This window comes from Eschscholzia californica, unplaced genomic scaffold, assembly GCF_041429995.1.
Source record: "Eschscholzia californica isolate CP2 unplaced genomic scaffold, dmEscCali1.0.p SCAF_1, whole genome shotgun sequence".
Taxonomy (NCBI): domain Eukaryota; kingdom Viridiplantae; phylum Streptophyta; class Magnoliopsida; order Ranunculales; family Papaveraceae; genus Eschscholzia; species Eschscholzia californica.
Window position 1 is genome coordinate 83965606 of NW_028238198.1, and position 17789 is coordinate 83983394.

The 17789-nt window shown below is 36.1% G+C and overlaps 3 protein-coding genes and 1 long non-coding RNA gene across 8 annotated transcripts; 1 reads left to right on the forward strand and 3 right to left on the reverse strand.

The window, feature by feature from the left end:
• The first annotated feature begins 209 nt into the window (after positions 1 to 209).
• On the forward strand, positions 210 to 2879 carry LOC147570203 (pentatricopeptide repeat-containing protein At1g08070, chloroplastic-like). The gene has a single exon (XM_086656749.1). The coding sequence runs from the start codon at positions 580 to 582 to the stop codon at positions 2401 to 2403; it is 1824 nt and encodes a 607-aa protein (XP_086512875.1). The 5' UTR covers positions 210 to 579; the 3' UTR covers positions 2404 to 2879.
• LOC147570204 (tryptophan synthase alpha chain-like) lies at positions 2389 to 9612 on the reverse strand. Its single transcript, XM_086656750.1, has 9 exons — positions 8946 to 9612; positions 8451 to 8597; positions 8301 to 8366; positions 7384 to 7492; positions 7132 to 7208; positions 4132 to 4209; positions 3586 to 3663; positions 2945 to 3004; positions 2389 to 2729 (listed from the first exon to the last, which is right to left on the reverse strand). Exons 1-9 carry the CDS (start codon positions 9129 to 9131, stop codon positions 2595 to 2597), a joined length of 936 nt encoding a protein of 311 aa, XP_086512876.1. The 5' UTR covers positions 9132 to 9612; the 3' UTR covers positions 2389 to 2594.
• A 129-nt stretch (positions 9613 to 9741) lies between these two features.
• On the reverse strand, positions 9742 to 11830 carry LOC147570205 (uncharacterized). Its single transcript, XR_015231400.1, has 2 exons — positions 11582 to 11830; positions 9742 to 10259 (listed from the first exon to the last, which is right to left on the reverse strand). It is a non-coding gene; the product is annotated as an uncharacterized LOC147570205 (long non-coding RNA).
• Positions 11831 to 13378: 1548 nt separating this feature from the next.
• On the reverse strand, positions 13379 to 17474 carry LOC147570206 (uncharacterized). Of its 5 annotated transcripts, none has more exons than XM_086656758.1 (8): positions 16907 to 17474; positions 15173 to 15479; positions 14977 to 15072; positions 14643 to 14730; positions 14413 to 14476; positions 14220 to 14286; positions 14030 to 14119; positions 13379 to 13734 (listed from the first exon to the last, which is right to left on the reverse strand). In XM_086656758.1, exons 2-8 carry the CDS (start codon positions 15452 to 15454, stop codon positions 13687 to 13689), a joined length of 735 nt encoding a protein of 244 aa, XP_086512884.1. In that variant the 5' UTR covers positions 15455 to 15479; positions 16907 to 17474; the 3' UTR covers positions 13379 to 13686. The 5 variants fall into 5 exon arrangements, with proteins under 5 accessions (XP_086512884.1, XP_086512883.1, XP_086512882.1 ...); XM_086656757.1 differs by having other exon boundaries at positions 15173 to 15486; positions 16923 to 17246; XM_086656756.1 differs by having other exon boundaries at positions 15173 to 15434; positions 16475 to 17193.
• Positions 17475 to 17789: the final 315 nt, after the last annotated feature.

Sequence of the window (17789 nt, forward strand, 5' to 3'; positions counted from 1 at the left end):
ATAGCCCATAGCAATGAAATGGCCTAAAGCCTACATACGCACTGACCAACTGGGCTACCAGTGGTTGCCTTTAGGCTCGTTACTGTAAAGGTTTAAATTCGACAATTATCATGTTTCTCACATCATATTGATGTATTAATGGCACACTAAAATTGGGTCAGTTCCAAGGCAGTTTAGCAAGCCTAACCACAACCATCCTTTTCAATTCTACAACCAATTAGGCTTAATGTCTGGCCACGGCACAACACGGTCCGCCCGCTTAATGGTCGTCCTAACAGCCCACACCAAGCGATAACGGCCAATCGAGCAAGTCAAGTTGTATGAGATCTACCCTGCAAAAACAGTTGGGGCTATATACTAGTAATGTTGAATCCAAGAAGATCCACCATCTATTTATATGTCATGTTTGATGAGCAAAGATAGAATGCGAGTATGCCACTACTAGGAATCATATTTCAAAATGTTATTTGGTGTGCGGAATTGCATGAGAATTCACGTTGGGAAACCCAGAGCTAGGAGTGGGTGGGTTTGCGATTATTTCAGTTGGAATCATAAAATCATATAGTACAAGATTCCCATATGGGTTATTGGAATCGAATAGAAGAAAATCGACTTATCGGATTAATAAAGCTTTGTAAGAATGTAAATCAATTAAAGAAAGTTCAAGCTTATTTAGTGATAAATGGGCAATCTCAAAACAGTTTCTTGTTGACAAAACTTGTTAGAGAATTTACAAGTTTGGGTGATTTAAAACATGCTAGAGACATTATAGAACATGTTGATAAACCAAATGTTTACTTATGGACAGCTATAATCAGGGGCTACTCTCTTCGACCCGAATCGAAGTCTTCTTGTAGAGAAGCTTTATTGATTTATACTCGAATGCATCAATCAATTGATAAAGCAATGGTTGAAGATATAGCCTTCAAATTTACGTTATCGTCTGTGTTGAAGGCGTGTGCAGGTTTAATGGCTCTATCAGATGGAATTCAGGTTCATACTCATATTACTAAATATGGGTATCAAACTGATATTCGAATTCAGACTTCTTTGGTTGATTTTTATGCAAGATTTGGGTTAATGGAAGAAGCTCAAAGGGTATTTGATAAAATGACTGAACGAGATGTTCAAGCATGGAATACAATGATCATAGGGCACACAAAGTGTAGAAATATGGAAGATGCTATGTTGTTGTTTCGACGAATGTCGGAGAAGAATTTGTTTACGTGGGAGGCGATGATTACTGGGTATGCGGATAACGGTTTGATGGATAAAGCACAAGAGCTTTTCGATGAGTTAATGGGAGGAGAGATGAAGATAAATCCAGTCATTCATACAGCTATGATCATGGGTTATGCAAAATGCAGTAACATTTTAACTGCAAGGTTAATCTTCGATAAGATGGTGGAAAGGGATACACCATCATGGAATGCAATGATACATGCATATAATCGAGTAGGACTTTTTGATGAAGCTATAGATCTCTTCCGACTTATGATAAAGGTCGAATCAGGAAATGTTCGACCAAACCAGACAACAATTTCTGTAGTAGTTTCTGCTTGTGCGCACCTGGGTTCGATTGAGTTGGCGAAATGGATCAAAGACTACATTAATACTAACAAGAATGAGCTAATGAATACCCACACGGTGACAGCTCTAATCGATATGCATTCTAAATGTGGAGAACCAGGTGAAGCTTATGAGATATTCAAGAACTGGAAAAACAAAGACTTGGTTTGTTATAGTTCAATGATGGCAGCGTTCGGTATGCACGGATACGGACTCGAGGCTCTAAAGATTTTCTCTCACCTTCTGGACGACAGGTTAAAGCCCGATGGGATTTGCTTCATTGTGGTTTTATCTGCTTGTAGTCATGCAGGTTTGGTCGATGAAGGGCTCAAGTTCTTCGAGTCGATGCAAAATCAATACCGAATAGCTCCGACCTCTGACCATTATATGTGCATGGTTGATCTGTTGGGCCGGGCTGGGCAGATTGAAGCTGCATATAAGATCATTACTGAAGTCATGCCTCCTGTTAAACCTCATGCTGGTGTTTGGGGAGCTCTACTAAGTGCCTGTAGAATTCACAACAATGTCCAAATTGGTGAAGTAGCAGGATGGAATTTGCTACAGATAGAACCTGAAAATGCTGGGAATTACGTGCTTCTTTCAAACATATATGCTAAAGCTCAGAGATGGGGTGATTTCTCAAAGGTGAGATCGTTAATGAGAAGCCGAGGGATGAAGAAACCACCAGGTTGGAGTTGGATCGAAATAAGTGGTAAAATCCACAAATTCATGACAGGAAATGTGAAAAATCATCTAATGGAAATTATGATGCAAGTATTGGCTGGAGATTTAACGGATCAAGGATGCAATTGTGGCATAGACCACGAAGACTAATCATTTTTATTGTTAAACGACATTACTCACTAAATCTTGTCGATGGAAGATTACAAACTGATACGAAGATCCATCTGATAAACATTAATTAATACTAAGCTCAAAGATTATTCTTTCCCGGTTTCGACATTGTAAAGATATTTGAAGAATATAAGAATTACAGTGTATAACGTGACAGTATAAAACTCTCGTCAAGGTAGTGCAGCTTTTAGAGACTTTGTGAAGGTTGCTAGTTCCTTCAGCCCTTCCTCGGGAGACTTTGCTTCGCCCAACAACTTCACCATAGCACTACCGACAATCACACCATCTGCTCCCCATCCAGCTACCTGCTCCAAACAGGATACATGATTAATGGTTAGTTGCCGATATCAGGAAGTGATGGTACTCATATGGTTTAAAATTTCAGATTCCGGTTTTGAAATTTACGAATTCAGTTATCATTTTTTCAACTAATGGAGGTTTGATTTGATTTTAAACCTTAGCTGCCACTTAAAGTTAGTAAATAGACAAGATTGGCCATCTAGACGCATCAGAAACTAACCTGTTTAACATGCTCTGGTTTGGATATGCCGAAGCCAACCGCCACCGGTTTATTTGTTGCCTGTTAAAAAGTTCAAGAAAACTAGGCAGTGAGGTGAGGGAAGTATTTAGTGGAGCCTAAAAGATCTATAAAGAAAAAATCAGCATTTGGCAGACAATGTAGTGAATGAATAATGAAGTCGAACTTTTCAGCCAACGAACCACTTCTGGGATAATAGTATAATGTGGCTGTAACAATCAAGTCTGTTTTCTACGAATCTTTCCTTCTAGTTCGTAGCGAGTTAACTATAAATTATCTCAGGCTCAGGGGTTGCCCGAGGCTGCCTAAGCTGACCTCTGTGTTTCTAATGGACATTGTTGCACAGCGTGTAATGTGCGAGTGAACCGAGTCATCTAAATAGTTGACTCGCTTAAGTAATTTGGTTCATATCTTAACATTCGTTTTCTCTTTCAAAATAGAGAGCAGGGGTGTCAGTTCTTCTGCTAGAACGGAAGATTAGGGTTCTGATCTGATCGACCATAATCTGTTCAAAAAGACACATAGCTATATGATTTTCCTTCTTAATTTCATTGAAGAAACGTCTCAACATGCCCGAAAAGAACCCCTTCAGAAAAAGTGTAGAAATATTAAATGAGACAAACCTCCTTAATTTCCTGAAGAAGTGATTGAACACGTGAGCTAACAGATGATCGAGCGCCAGTAACACCTATTGAGCTCACCTATGGGATAAGAATCAACGATTAGAATAACAATTCAGTAACAAAAGCAACCAACATTTTGTAGAAAATAAAAAAGGAAATTCTCTCAAGGGATACGAAGCTGCTGAGGGTCACCCGTACTCTCAAAGGCTAGAATCCTCTTATTGATATGACCCAATAATCTTTTTAGAAGGCCTATATATTCGTAAGGAACAAATACTTTCTCGTTAGTTCTAGCAGAGACTAAAATTTCTTGCAGCCCTAGGTCGACTACAGCTTATGCAAGTTCATTTCAGAATCATAAAAGTTCTATACTAGGTTTTCCGAAGTTTATTCAAGTTTCAAAGTTAAAGCCTATATATTGGTTCCAGACTACGAGTTTCACATCAGTGAGTTTTCAACATGGCAAAACGACTAGAAAAGGCCAACCAAGTGAATAATCAAACCTCAAGAATATGTTCAATTAATATACTGCAGAAAGGAACTTACAAGATACACAAATCCTTCTGAAGCTTCAACAATGGGCTTCATCCGATCTTCCGGAGTAGTGGGTGTCGTGAGCAGTACCTTCAAATTTCAATCAAGTAAGTGAGCCAACTTAGATTTTGGTAGATTAAAGTAAGGGAACAAAGGAAATAAAGCAAGTAAATAAGTAATCAGCTTCGTTAAGTAATTCTTGTAGTACTCAGTGAGCAGAAAATGAGTCTCTACTTGCAAAACATATATATACATAGGGCAACTACATGCTTGTAATTTTTATGGCCAGTGTTCCAAGGAAATAAGCGAAGTTTCCGGGGCAATAAGTTTTGGGTGGAAACAAATTTTTTTTGTTTCCTCCAAACATCACCCTTTCAATTTTTTATTCTTTCTTCTTCTCCTTTCGCCTCAACCAAATTCCGGCGACTTCCACCATTAATGCCAGCGACCTTCACCGGATTCTGGCGACCTCAACTAGTTCTCTCTTCTTTCTTTTTTTTTCTTTCTTCTCTCTCTTTCCTTCTCTCTTAGCCTCTCTCCCTCTTATCCCATCTCCCTCTCACGAAAGTTCCGGCGAAGGGGATCTCGCTTCGCCGGAAACTCGTCTGGATCTGAAGGAACCAGATCCAGACGAAGGAAACCCCTTCGCCGGAACAACAAAAAAAAGAGAGAGAGAAGAAAAGAAGGGAGAAGGGAAGGAGAGAGAAAGAGAGGTTGATAGAGGAGAAGAGAGAAATTCCGACCGGCTAACTTTTTTCCGGCGACTTGAGGGGGAGGGAGTGTTTGGTTTGAGATTTTTTAGGTTTGCACCGTCTTCCCCGGAAACATTTCCGCTTTCCCCAAAACAGTGGCCATTTTTATCTTTGGGGATGCTAGACCATCGTTATAATTACTTTTTTACAATTTTGGTAAATAAAAAATTTCTTTACAAAAAATAATTAAAATTGAATGAAATTTTGGTTGAGAGGAAATTTCAAAACAAAAATCTTGGTATGTCAAAAATCTAAATTTTAAATCAAAGTCAGCTTATTTTATTGTCTTGATTTCAAAAATCATTTGTTTCTTTCTGTGGTTGTTGATTGTCGTTAATATTGATTTTACTGTCCTTTAATATAAAATCAAATATGGCATATTCTCTCTTATTCCTTTGATATTCCTTCTTATATCAACGGTTAGATCTTCAAATCTGATATAGTTGTTGGATTCCTGAGACTTTGTTATCAAAATCTAGACTGTCCATGTCGAATGTCTACATTATGTCACATAATAACTGGACTTCCAACACTATATGAAAGGGTCCTCCCTTTTGGTTTATACACAGAAAAAATCTACTACTTTATCTCTTATTTCTTCTACATAGTTCTCTTCTCAAGTTTTACTTCTTTTCATACATTGTCAAGATCTTACAGATTAGAGACAAAGAATGTTATTGAATTTCTGATTGACTGTTGAATTCTAGAGGCAAACGTCCAATTAACTGCACAGCATTTCTAAGAAGAGAGCAGGGGTGAATTCTGTCTTAAGGACAACATGTTGAACACGTGCCTCAGTCGATTTTTTCATTTTTCACTTCTCTGTGGTTGCAGGAATTTTTTTTCACGACATTAGACTTCTCTGTCTTCTACAAAATAGATAAGTTGTCTAATTTTTCATTCAAGTTTACATAAAACAGATAGAGAAAATTATTTTCAGTAGTATATAACTAACAATCCTAAGACAAATTTCTTTTTTCACTTTTATTCGGTTTCAATTTCTCTTCTCTGTTTTCATCAAAAGAAACCCAATTTTACTTACTTACCAAGTTGCTTATTTGTTTAATATGGACTACAAAATGAGTTTTGAGAAATCAGATTTTTTTTTTTCTTTTGATCAAACTGAGAAGAGAAAATAAAACAGAATAGAATTGAAGAATAAACTTTTGTCTTAAGATTGTTAGTTATATACTACTAAAAATAATTTTCTCTATCTGTTTTATATAAACTTGGATGAAAAATTAGACAACTTATCTATTTTGTGGAAGACAGAGAAGTCTAATATCCTGAAAAAAACCTACAACCACAGGGATGTGAAAGATGAAGAAATTGACTGAAGCACGTGTTCAACACGTGGTATATAAGTCAAAATTCGATCCAGCTCTCCTCTTAGAAATGATATGCAGTTGATTGGACGACTGCCTCTAGGATTCAACAGTCAATCAAAAGTTCAGTAACATTCCTTGTTTCTGATCTGTAAGATCTTGACAATGTATGAAAAAGAAAAGAACTAAAACTTGACAAGAAAAACGTGTATAAAAGAAAAGAGATAAAGTGGTAGATTTTTTTTTTGTATAACCAAAAGGGAGGACCCCTTTATATAGTGTTGGAAGTCCAGTTATTATGTGACACAATGTCGACATTCTACATGTCGACATTCTACATGGACGGTCTAGATTTTGACAACAAAATCTCAAAATCCGACGACTATATTAGATTTGAAACCTCTGATGTAACGGTTGAAGTATGAAGAAATATCAAAAGAATAAAAGAGAATATGTCATATTTGATTTCGTATTAAATGACAATAAAATCAATATTAATGACAAATCAACCAGAGAAGGAAACAAATGATATTTGAAATCAAGGCAATAAAATAAGTTGACTTTCATTTAAAATTTGATTTTGAATTTTGGATAGATCAAGATTTTTGTTTCGAAATTTCCTTCCATAATTTTCAACCAAAATTTCAATCAATTGTAATTATTTTTTAAGAAATATTTTATTTACAAAAATTGTTAAAAATTAATTATGACGGTTAAATCTATAATTAGGTCAACTAGATAAAAAAAACTCAAGAACAGGAAATCCAAAACCAGGCATGACAAATAAACTAGACAGTTTCTTGTTTTCGTAATCTAGCATATACGTACTACTTAATATCTTAACTCGCAACAAGTTAAGATCCTTCAATTGTTATTAGAGTGGTAGGCACAAATCTATACGAAAATGGGAGTGAAAAAAATGAGAGGTAACATACTAGTTCAATGTTGTTCTTCGAAGCTTCTTTCCTCAAAATTTCAGTCTCTTCAAGGGGCACATCTGGAACAACAAGACCTGAAAGTATACCATCGAGAAAGAGCAATACTTAAAACTAATTATGAATCACTTCTCAACTAAAACGAGTAAAACCAACGTTAACAGATACGATGATAGACTAAGAGATAAAACCAATGGTGTCAGTATTTGGACTTGAATTTTTAAAGGGAAGAGTTCAAGTTTTTAGCATTACCATGTACACCAGCATCTCTTATTGTAACCATGAAATTTTCAACTCCACGTTTTAGTATCGGGTTGTAATATGTAAACAATGCAAGTGGACAAGATAATTGAGGCACCACCTGTTTATTCGACAATTAAAGGCCTTGTATTAGCATTTTATGGGACACATTACAAAGTCTAAACAGTATACAACGTGTCTAATATGTTTACAAAATATGTGTCCACGTCAGGGGCGGAAAAGCCAATTGGCTCCACAGTGGTACTTTGTAGACTGGTTAGCCTACTGTTGGTTCTCTTTAGTGATAGTCGACTAGGTTAAACATTTCGGACATACATAAGTAGTCCAGGTTACTCTGCCCATTAAAGTAGCATACAACAACTGGCCTTCGTCAGTACAAATTTTAGGTTCCACATCTACTGTGTGATTGTGTCTATGGGCTGGAATAGGACAACTCTAATGATCTAAAGCTAACTTCGGCGAGTGCAAACCTAATCATGTTGCGGCTGAAATGAATGAGCGCAAATTTAACGATCCTGTGGCTGAATGGGCGAAAACCTAATGATTACGCTAACAGCTTAAATGCTTAATGGTGCATGCTAGGATAGTGGTAGCTAATTGGGTGGGACAGGCTTCTCCACCAGGTACTTTTCGGGCTCGGTCAGGCTCTTGATGCACTTCGTCATCTGAGCGCAGCCTACTAATTTTAGATAGCAGGGGGCGCTGCCCATCTTCGGGCATCAGGTGTCCCGTAAGCTCTAATGAGCTCCGATGAACAGGAAACGAATTGGGCCTATGGTCTATTCTCGCACCTCTAAGTGTCCATGTCGAACCTAATATCTACTATGAGTATATCAGCAGTTTATGGTGATGAAACTTGACAGTGTTTGTTAGAAAGAGATAGGGGAGGCAAAAGTAGGAATACATACCCCTTTTAGCATGGAGAGAATTGAATCAAAATTGGTGCCTCTTGCTAAAGCTCGAGTTGCAGCCGCCTACATAATGATGAACAAAAACTACTGAGTAAAGATTAGTAAAAGGAAAAGAATAGCAGAAGAAACAAATCAGGTAATTCAAACCTGGATAACTGGACCATCTGCCAAAGGATCTGAGTATGGTATACCCAATTCAATAATATCTGATCCACATGAATCAAGCACTTTCAATGCTTCAGCTGTTGTTGATAAATCAGGATCGCCGGCGGTAATATACGGTACAAATGCGACCTTTTAATCGAATATATTGATCATAAAAAATAACTTCATTAACCACAAAACCAACAAGATAATTATAATAATAATAATTCTATTGTTTTGATCAATTCTTAATTTATTCACTATTATTACATGATTAAACAGATTATAAAACAAAACCCAGAATAGCCATATTTAACCCTAGAATCCTCATTAAGAAGAAAAATTAGAAATCAACCACATTGAATACCATAAGAACTTGAAATGCTAAAACCCCAAATAAACCCATTAAAAAGGTCAAATGGGAAGAGAAGATATAATGACTCAAATTTGATGATACCCAGAAAAATTAAAACAATTAGAAGATGAAAAAAAACTTACTTTGCCTTGTTTTTTTAATCTGGTGAAGGTTTCAGAGAGTCCAACGGCGGGGGCAATGCTAAGAGAAGCCATTGGAGTGAATGATTTGGTAGAAACAGTAGATGATTTTTGGGTTGAGAGATGAAGAAAATTGGTTTGAGATTTCTTGGGTTGGAGAAAGATTGTTGTTTTCAGAGCAATCGCCATTTTCTCTCAGTTGAAAAGCTTAAGTTGTTTCTCCAGACTCCAAATCTCCAATAGGTTTGAAATGAGGAAGCATGAAAGTGTTGGTCCCTCTCTCACCTCACCATCTATTTATTGTTGATACTAAGGGTGGTGTTATTTTTTCCAAAATGAAATCTTCGAAGAATGTTTGTTTATGTCTGACTCCTATTACTAGTTGATATCAGTAGAGTTTAGATGTATGAGTCAAACGATTCAGACGCCGGAAATAAGCTACTATTGGAACATTAATGAATTGATGGACATAGATTCAGATGCCGGAAATAAGCTACTATTGGAACATTAAGGAAAAAAATCATTATCTCGATCTCACTCGGATGTTGATAGGATAGTAGATGAGATGGACATAGATTCCTGAGACGGACATAGATAATGGGTAATAAGCTACTATTGGAACATTAATGAATTCGAAGAATGGGATAAAAATGCATTATTTTCTTGATTCTCTTACTATATGGAGAGACAGTTAAATAAGGAAAAACTTTCTAATTAGGGCAAGAATTTAACTTGTTTCGTGACTTCATCAACTTTGGAATTGTCAATGTGTATATGGTAAAATAGCAAAATCTGAATCTGATACACAAGATTCCTTCTCCAAATTCCATAACAATTGTAAGATTTCAACATAATCATAGAAAAGAAATCATGTGCCTTCAATAGAAAAGAATAATTTCCTTTCGTCAGTGATCGATGTTGAATTATCGACTACTTCCACTCGAAGTCTATAACGAAAAAAAAAAAGAGTCATGCTTCCCAAAATACAAGCCCCATAACATAGTAACTACATATTATGAGATTCGAGAAGTAGAGTTTTGAGCTCAAGGATAGTTGTTGAAAATCTTCAAACCACATCTACCTCAGGGCTGCACTTGGTAACAGTTATTTTTCTTCAGTGTCCTCATTTTTCTGGGCGAATCGACGATTGAACTTGGCAATCTGTCCTTCACTTTGGGCCCTCTGGCGTCGAGCTCGGAAATGGTAAACTTTACCAGCATTGTGTATTTTTGTCATCATAACATTAATCAGTCTTCCACTTTGTGTTACATAGGATATCCATTGCAATTGAGGGTGGAAACCCTTCCTCATATCTGACTGCATCGAACAAAACGAAACACTTAGTTTACGTGCATATTCAACTAAAACAATAGACTTTGTCAAGATTCAAAAACCCGCGAATAAAATCAATGAAGTTTGTCAAGATTTCAGTCACTTAGAAATCGAGTATGCTGCGAAGATTAATATACAAGAAGTAACGGAAAAACTAAACAATAGTAATAGGTGAAAAAGCTTTGAGTTTTGTCTTCCTTTCAGAATATGATTGTGTTTCAATATAATCCCATGCAGAATCAATCAAAAATCAGTATATCTTGGAAGAATGTGAGTTCAATTTTCAATGTTAAATAACATATAAGAGTTAAGACTATACGAACCCGAAATGGTAAGGCGAAGATCAATTAGAAATTGAAGTATGACGACACAAGCACTCCAAAAATTGCGTTTAGTATCAAAAGTATCAAGCGACAGCAGAGAACTTTCTTCACAAGATAATAACCTGATCAGAATATACAGCTACGAATATACTAGTTGATTAAAAGTTAAAAACCCATAAATATGTTTCAGATATGAGCCGATTGATATAAGAAAAGATTAACATACTATGGCAAATATATACATGAAAGCAAATGAGAGTCCTCAGAGAGGGCAATGTTAAAACAAAAGAAACCTTTAGAAGATCCTTAGGGAAAGAGTCATACCGGACGGGAGAGACAAAACTAAGTTTAATGTTGAAATCAATTATGGGTTCAAGATAGTTTTCTTTTATAATCCTAGCCAGTAAATCATTTTGTTTGTACGACAAGCCTAAGGAGGAAAAGCGTTGCTTCGAACACTCAACACGAGACCTTCACCCGAAACCATATCTTTTATCAAGACCCTATAATGAATGAATTGATACTCAAAAGAAATCACTTTTTTCTGGTTTAATTCAGAGAGTATTAAGTAAATTCTAGAAATAGTTAGAAGTTATCCTGTGTCAAGAACATATTAACCATCTTACCCCCGGAATCCCTAAAATCTGAAATCAATTTAAACAATCACAATTTGGGGAAAATACCCATTTTATCAGCCATTTCATTTACTTAAGAGCTAAAAACCCATTAGTTCTTCCTCCTTCATTCTCTCTTGTTTTGAGTCAAAAATATACTACTACTACTACAACTAAAGACCAAAACCTTTGCTATTAACAAATACTAGAAAACCCCCATGTTTGAATCTTGAAGAAATTAAACATTGGGAGGGTTAGCAACAAAATGCATAAGACATCATAATAACTTACAGATTCATACACAGAATAATAATTGAGAATGAGTCAAGCAAGTAGTAGAAACCCTAGAGAGAGAAAGAGAGTTAGATACCTGTAAGTCGAAGCTACTCCTTCTGAAACAGAGAGAGTGGTGGAAGAGCTACTACTAGGTTTGATTAACAGGAGGGATTGGGGGGCGTCAGATTTTGGGGGGAGGGGAGACTTGGACGAAGAAGAAAGGGCTGTAATATGGGGAGATGTTTTTCTCCTATAGGGAAAGTTAAGGTTTTTTTTTTTGTTGAACTAAGTTAAGGTATTCTTTTTATTCGCTCTCATTTTAACAACTGTAATAAGGAGAGCCATCTAAGATTATGGGAGAAATCAATATACATACGAAAATTCCCAAATTTTATAATACTACTGATGATCCCTAATCATAACAACCACACAAGAAATCTCTATTATTGTAATTGTTTTTTTTTTTTGTTGAAGACCATTATTGTAGTTTAATAGGAGAATCTTCTTTCTTACCTAGAATTACTATTTGTTTGTAACATCTAAAACCATACTAATATCAGTCAGTCTCGAAAAACAAAAAATATAACTTGGTCGCTTTATATGTTGCACGTGAGCAGAAAAATTAATTAAGCTCTTTCAAGGTTTATCTGATAGAGATTGGGCGTGGGCACCCCTTTATTGGAGGCTAACATTGGAATATATTGTTCTCTTGATTGTAATCTAGTGTGTTGGCACGCTATGAAACAACAAACTATCGCGACCGACTTTGTGTTTCTTGATGACTAACAACAAGATCTCTTATGACTAGGGATGGGAATATTATCCGCGAGTCCGAATCCGCCCACGAGTACCCGAGCCCATATTTGACCATGGATACCCGCTACCCGTCGCGGATAGAACCCGCCCGGCCCGCTGAGATTTGGAGGGCGAGCTCGGGTTGAAGTCTTTGCCCGACCTCCCGCCCACACTCGAGCCCGATAGGGCAAGCCCGATGGATGCTTATACATTTTTACCTGTTTGTAGATAGTTAGGAAGCCCAAAAGAAAAAGAAAAAAAAAACCCACTTCAAATTAGGGAAAAGACGTTGGCCATTAGATGAAGGAACTCTTAAGTATTTTTCATCGCCTAGATTTAGGGTTATTTAATCCTAAACTACCAAAATTTGAGGGACTCAAAACAAAATAACCGAATTCAAACTAAAACAGTTGACAATGTGTCATGTTATGCCCGGGTGGCGTGCCACGTAAGCACGCCGAGATTGGGCTGGGAGGGATTACCTCCTAGGATAGCATCATTCTTGCTATTCTTATAACAATCCATCGTAGCCCACCGAGACCATGTGATATTTACCCGATCATAACAAACACAAAAACAAGATTTCAGTAAGTATCGATTATACAATGACATCCCATTATGGATGTGGTTAGGGAGCTTTCGCAAGAATGGGTGCCAAAACCTTTAAATTTGCCAACAATTGTTATCCCAGTCAGTAGTAAATCTACTCTGAATACAAAAGTCTCAAGTTCGATCTCATGAAAGTGTAAATAAAAGATTATTGAACTTGAGTGCCAATAAAAGTAGTTAGATCGACTTTATGCCAATTTTTTATATGAACTTTGGTAAATAGTTTAATTTTTAAATCCGCTTTTATAAGGATTTAATTTCTACAATTGTCGTGCTTGTCACATCGTAGTGACGCATCAACACCTTTGTAATGACTATGGTAGTCAATATCCTAAAAGAAACATTAAAATTTCTTCTTAATAAGCTATAGATGTCAAAATCAAAAGATGGCTCGAAGTCACAAATTTGTATTTTGGTCATAGCTCTTTTTTTTTTTTTTTTGAAGGTTGGTCATAGCTCTTATATCAAGAGATCTCTCAAAACAGTATTGCAATCCAATCTATCAATTGAATTCTAAAATGTGTTTCATTTACTTAGACTATCTATTTTGCTGTTATATTGAATACCATGAAAAACCCTAAAGAACTATACTTGCATAAAATACAACTACGGGTAGTTTTCGGATCTTGATGAATGCAAATGAACAACGCCTGCTTACTGAACTGGACCTACAATGAAGATATCACCGAGAATTTGTAGCAGCAACATGCTGAGATTTGTACATCTACGATAAGATCAGGAAAGAGACAGAAAGAGAGTTATCATCGTATAATACTAAAAAAGCTTTCCTCTGCACTAGATCCACCAAGAAAGTGGACCCAAACCATCAAAATCAATCGTCGCCTGCAAAACCCATCACAAAGGAACACAGTTAGAGAGAGAGAGAAAGCTCTTTGAAATACTCAGTGCAAAGAACAATGTAGCGAAGTTCATATTTCACAACGGTACAAGGGAATTTCTTAAGCTGACGCAAAATCGAGTAACAAGTTTCAGATAACGGTTTTAATAACAAGAAGTCGATACAAAGTCAAGGAAGCGAAGTCAATGCGAAATGTAGTGAAATTCCTCCATGGGTAATGTGAATTGTGCTTAGGAAATGTTAACTTAAAAGTTAGAGCTTAATGATGCAGAAACTTACATTAATCACCATGGGAGCAAATGCCTTTTCATCTGGCTTTTGTTCGACCGGAACGGGAGGATATGAAATGTTGTCAATCTTAAATCGAATCTGCATTTCGACAGAGAAATGTCATTGTTTCATTGTAGCTAGAAACAGAGGATTATACAAGTATTGTCAATTCCCTAAGATTCTTAGAAAAGGGTCATACCTCTTCATCGTGTTCTACAATAAGTTCTACGTCTTCCTGATATTGCCATTTCCATCTACCATCTTCACTGCGTTTTCAATAAGAACAAGTAGATAGATAGTGTTCAAATAAGGGGAATTATAAGCAATGTTAAACAATTTCTAGAGTAAGTTTTCCGATGAAATCTCATGCAATACTAGGTGAGAATCCTTACAACTTATTTGGGCTTGGCAGAAGATGAATAGGTACGAAAATGTCTTTAAAGAAACCGAGAGACACTGCCAAAGATTATGAAACTAGGTCTAAATTATCGCAACATCAACTCATTAAGAATCACAATCACAGAAAAGAGATAATAAGATATTCACACTTATTTCAGAGTTCATATGGCCATTAAAGTTTCATATAGTTCACAAGAATGCGGAAAAATAGTCAGCAACATACATCTTAAACCATTAGCATCTGATCCTTGAACCTTCCCAGAAAGAACCTCTCCTACGAAAGGACGAAACATGATTAACCGAAAATTTACCTGCAAAAAAAAAAAAATGAATTCATATACCAAAAACATGATAAAACTCGCAATACCATAGACTTTGATAAGCTATGACACTAAAAACAACTCTCATCTTTCTAGATATCCATCCCAACCATAAATATTGTAATTTGAAGAAGTCCTAATAATCTTCGATTGTCAAATATATAGACATCGATAATATAAGAGTTCATTAAAAAGTTAAGTATAACATCATATTTATCTAAAGCATATTTAAGATACCGTGTAAGTCGAACCACCATCTCCAGCAAAGATGAAACCACCTTTAATGGATCTAATGTCGTAGACAGAGATGCATAGCCCCAAATTTGGAATAACCTTCATTGACATAATTAATTGTTCATTAAACATTGCAAAATCCGATCAATCAATAAGACAATATAATTCTAAGAATAACAATCAAATAAATAGTTCTTACTTTATCCAAAAACAAAGTCTCAAGCTCTCCCTTTATTGCTTCTGGAAGTGGAAGCCTGAGGAGATTAGGAGGTAACCTCAATGTATGCTCAATTAAGCTTAGAAAGAACATTGAATCTTCTTCAAGATAGAATTTCACAAGAAGAACCAACAATTGTATTCGTTCCAAGACAATTGATCTTTGATTGAGGCTCAAACGTCGACTTTGCAGATTTTGTGTGAGATCTAACAAGTTCTCTGAAAAATAGCAAAATACCATGAAACTTAGAAAACATCTATACATCAAAGTGTAGTACTAGAGTGTTAATCTAAATTCTAAAATGGCTCTTCTCTAGCTCTACTTAGATATCATATTTCAACTTAATGATTTCTTATCCATAGTGGCATCATCAAGATACTAGTATTTGCTAAACTGAATGAGTGATTCTGTAAACGTGTCTCACAAACTAAACTGAAGATGACAGCAAAAACTCAGAAATAACTTTGAAGCACTTATACAAATTTAGTTCACAAGGACCAAATACAAGTTCAAAATCATCAATAGAAGAAAGAGAAAAGGTAACTGGATATAAAACCTAGGATTCATTTTTTCATGGAATTAGAAACTAAAGTAATATAAAAATCTTGAGTTTTATGTCTAGAGCCTACAATCAACTATATCAGATGTGGCAGATTGTGAAGCAGCATTGATAACTTACTGTGACCAAATCATATTGGTTTTTGAAATCTAGGGCACAGGCAAAACTTGGACTTCATACAGGGGCGGGTTGTAATCTGAAGTAAATATTACCGCACAATTTCGATGTTCAAGTGTATAGCCTATAGGAGAGACATTCAAACCTAAAACATCATCTGTGACGAACTTCAAGAGAACCACATAAATAAAGAAGATAATGTGTGGTGTTTATATCAATCAAACACACACTAATCCTTTACAAATAAGATGAACACTATTCTTACAATTATATTACAAAGAAATTTTCTATTAACACATCAATACTAATAATAGGCTATTAGAATATATATGAACTACTTAACTAGGGTTTTCACATCCTCATTTCTGGATTAATTTTTCCCCAAACCAGTTTTAAGAAAGTTCAAACCCCCACAACCATAACCATATATGCTGGGAAGTTTTCCAAGCATAATAAATCCTAAGAAAAAAAAAGGATTTTAGAAGTATTTGGACTTTTAATAAAAAAAAAAAAAAAAAAAAGGAAATCCTAAGATCAAAGTCAATAACCTAATTACTCAAAAAAATTGATATTGAAATATTAGAAGCTTTAGAAAGAATTAAAAAAACAAGAGGGAAAACATATCACTTACCTAGATGGTAGATAACAAAGCTTTGTATTCCTTGATTAGTTGATTTTGTTTTTGTTTATTAGTGAGAAGATGAAGAACCCTAAATTTCACTTTGAATTTTAACTTTAAACCCTAGTGATTTTTAGAGAAGGTGATAAAGTAAGAGGGAAGAACGAGATGATAAAGAATTAGAGATTAGAGAAAGATGATGAACAGGCTTCGTCTTCGATCACGGCTCCTTCTCTCTCGGATAAACGAATTCCTCTCTCAAGGTCACCACCGCTCCTTCTCTCTCTCGTCTATTTTTCTTCCAAAGCTTTTTCCCTTTCAGTAAAAAAAAAATTGAACCCCTGGCTAAAAATACGAAATTAACCCTACCCTCTTGAAAATATAACGGAACTAACCCTGGCTATAGCCACGGATAGTCTACTTGTAGTTCCGCCTACGGCTACGGGAAGAGAGGGAGAGGGACTGATTTCAATCTATTTGGTCGAAATGAACTTCCTAATTCTTGAGTATTTCTTTAAACCCTAGGGTTCGGTTTTTCTGCCAAGCCATACACCTGAATAAAAATTTAAATACGAGGACCTGGCTTTCGGGGAATAGGCTTACGGGGTGTCAGATTGAGGGGTGGGGGCGTTAGATTTGGGGGGCATCGGCACTCATCGGGCTAGGACGAAGAAGAAAGGCCTGTCATATGGGGAGCTTTTTTCTTACGTGTAATTACTCTTTGTTTGTAACATCTAAAACCTTGCTCGTATCACCCGTCTAGAAAAGCGAAAAAAACATAACCGAGTGGCATCATATGTGGCATCTTGCAAAAGAAAAATTAGTTAAGTTCTGTCAAGGTTTCTGTGATTCGGATTGGGCACGGACACTCCACTATAGGAGGTCAACATGGAAATATCTTGTATCTTGATTGTAATCTAGTGTGTTGGTACGCTAGAAAGCAACCCAGTTAAAAAGAAATCCTCTGTGCGTTTGAGGGGCGGCATACTGAAAGGAATGTGAGAGAAGGCCACTTGCTTGTTAGGTTGCCGCCAATCCAACCAATGGCAAATCCTTTCGAATTTATTGGGCAAGATGAGGAACTACAAGGATGAAATGAAAATTGTCTTAGTACCCTTATGCCTGATGTCCCACTCGAGCAATTTGTCATTCTCTGGTTGATTCTTATCTCGTTTCTTCTTCATTATCAGCAGAAATGCATTAGCAAAAGTGTTCTTCCATACAGGTCGTCGTGGCATGAACTAATTTTTGCGTTTCCTCATCCCTGCCTGAACTACTTCGGTGGGCTTCCCCTAAGATAACAC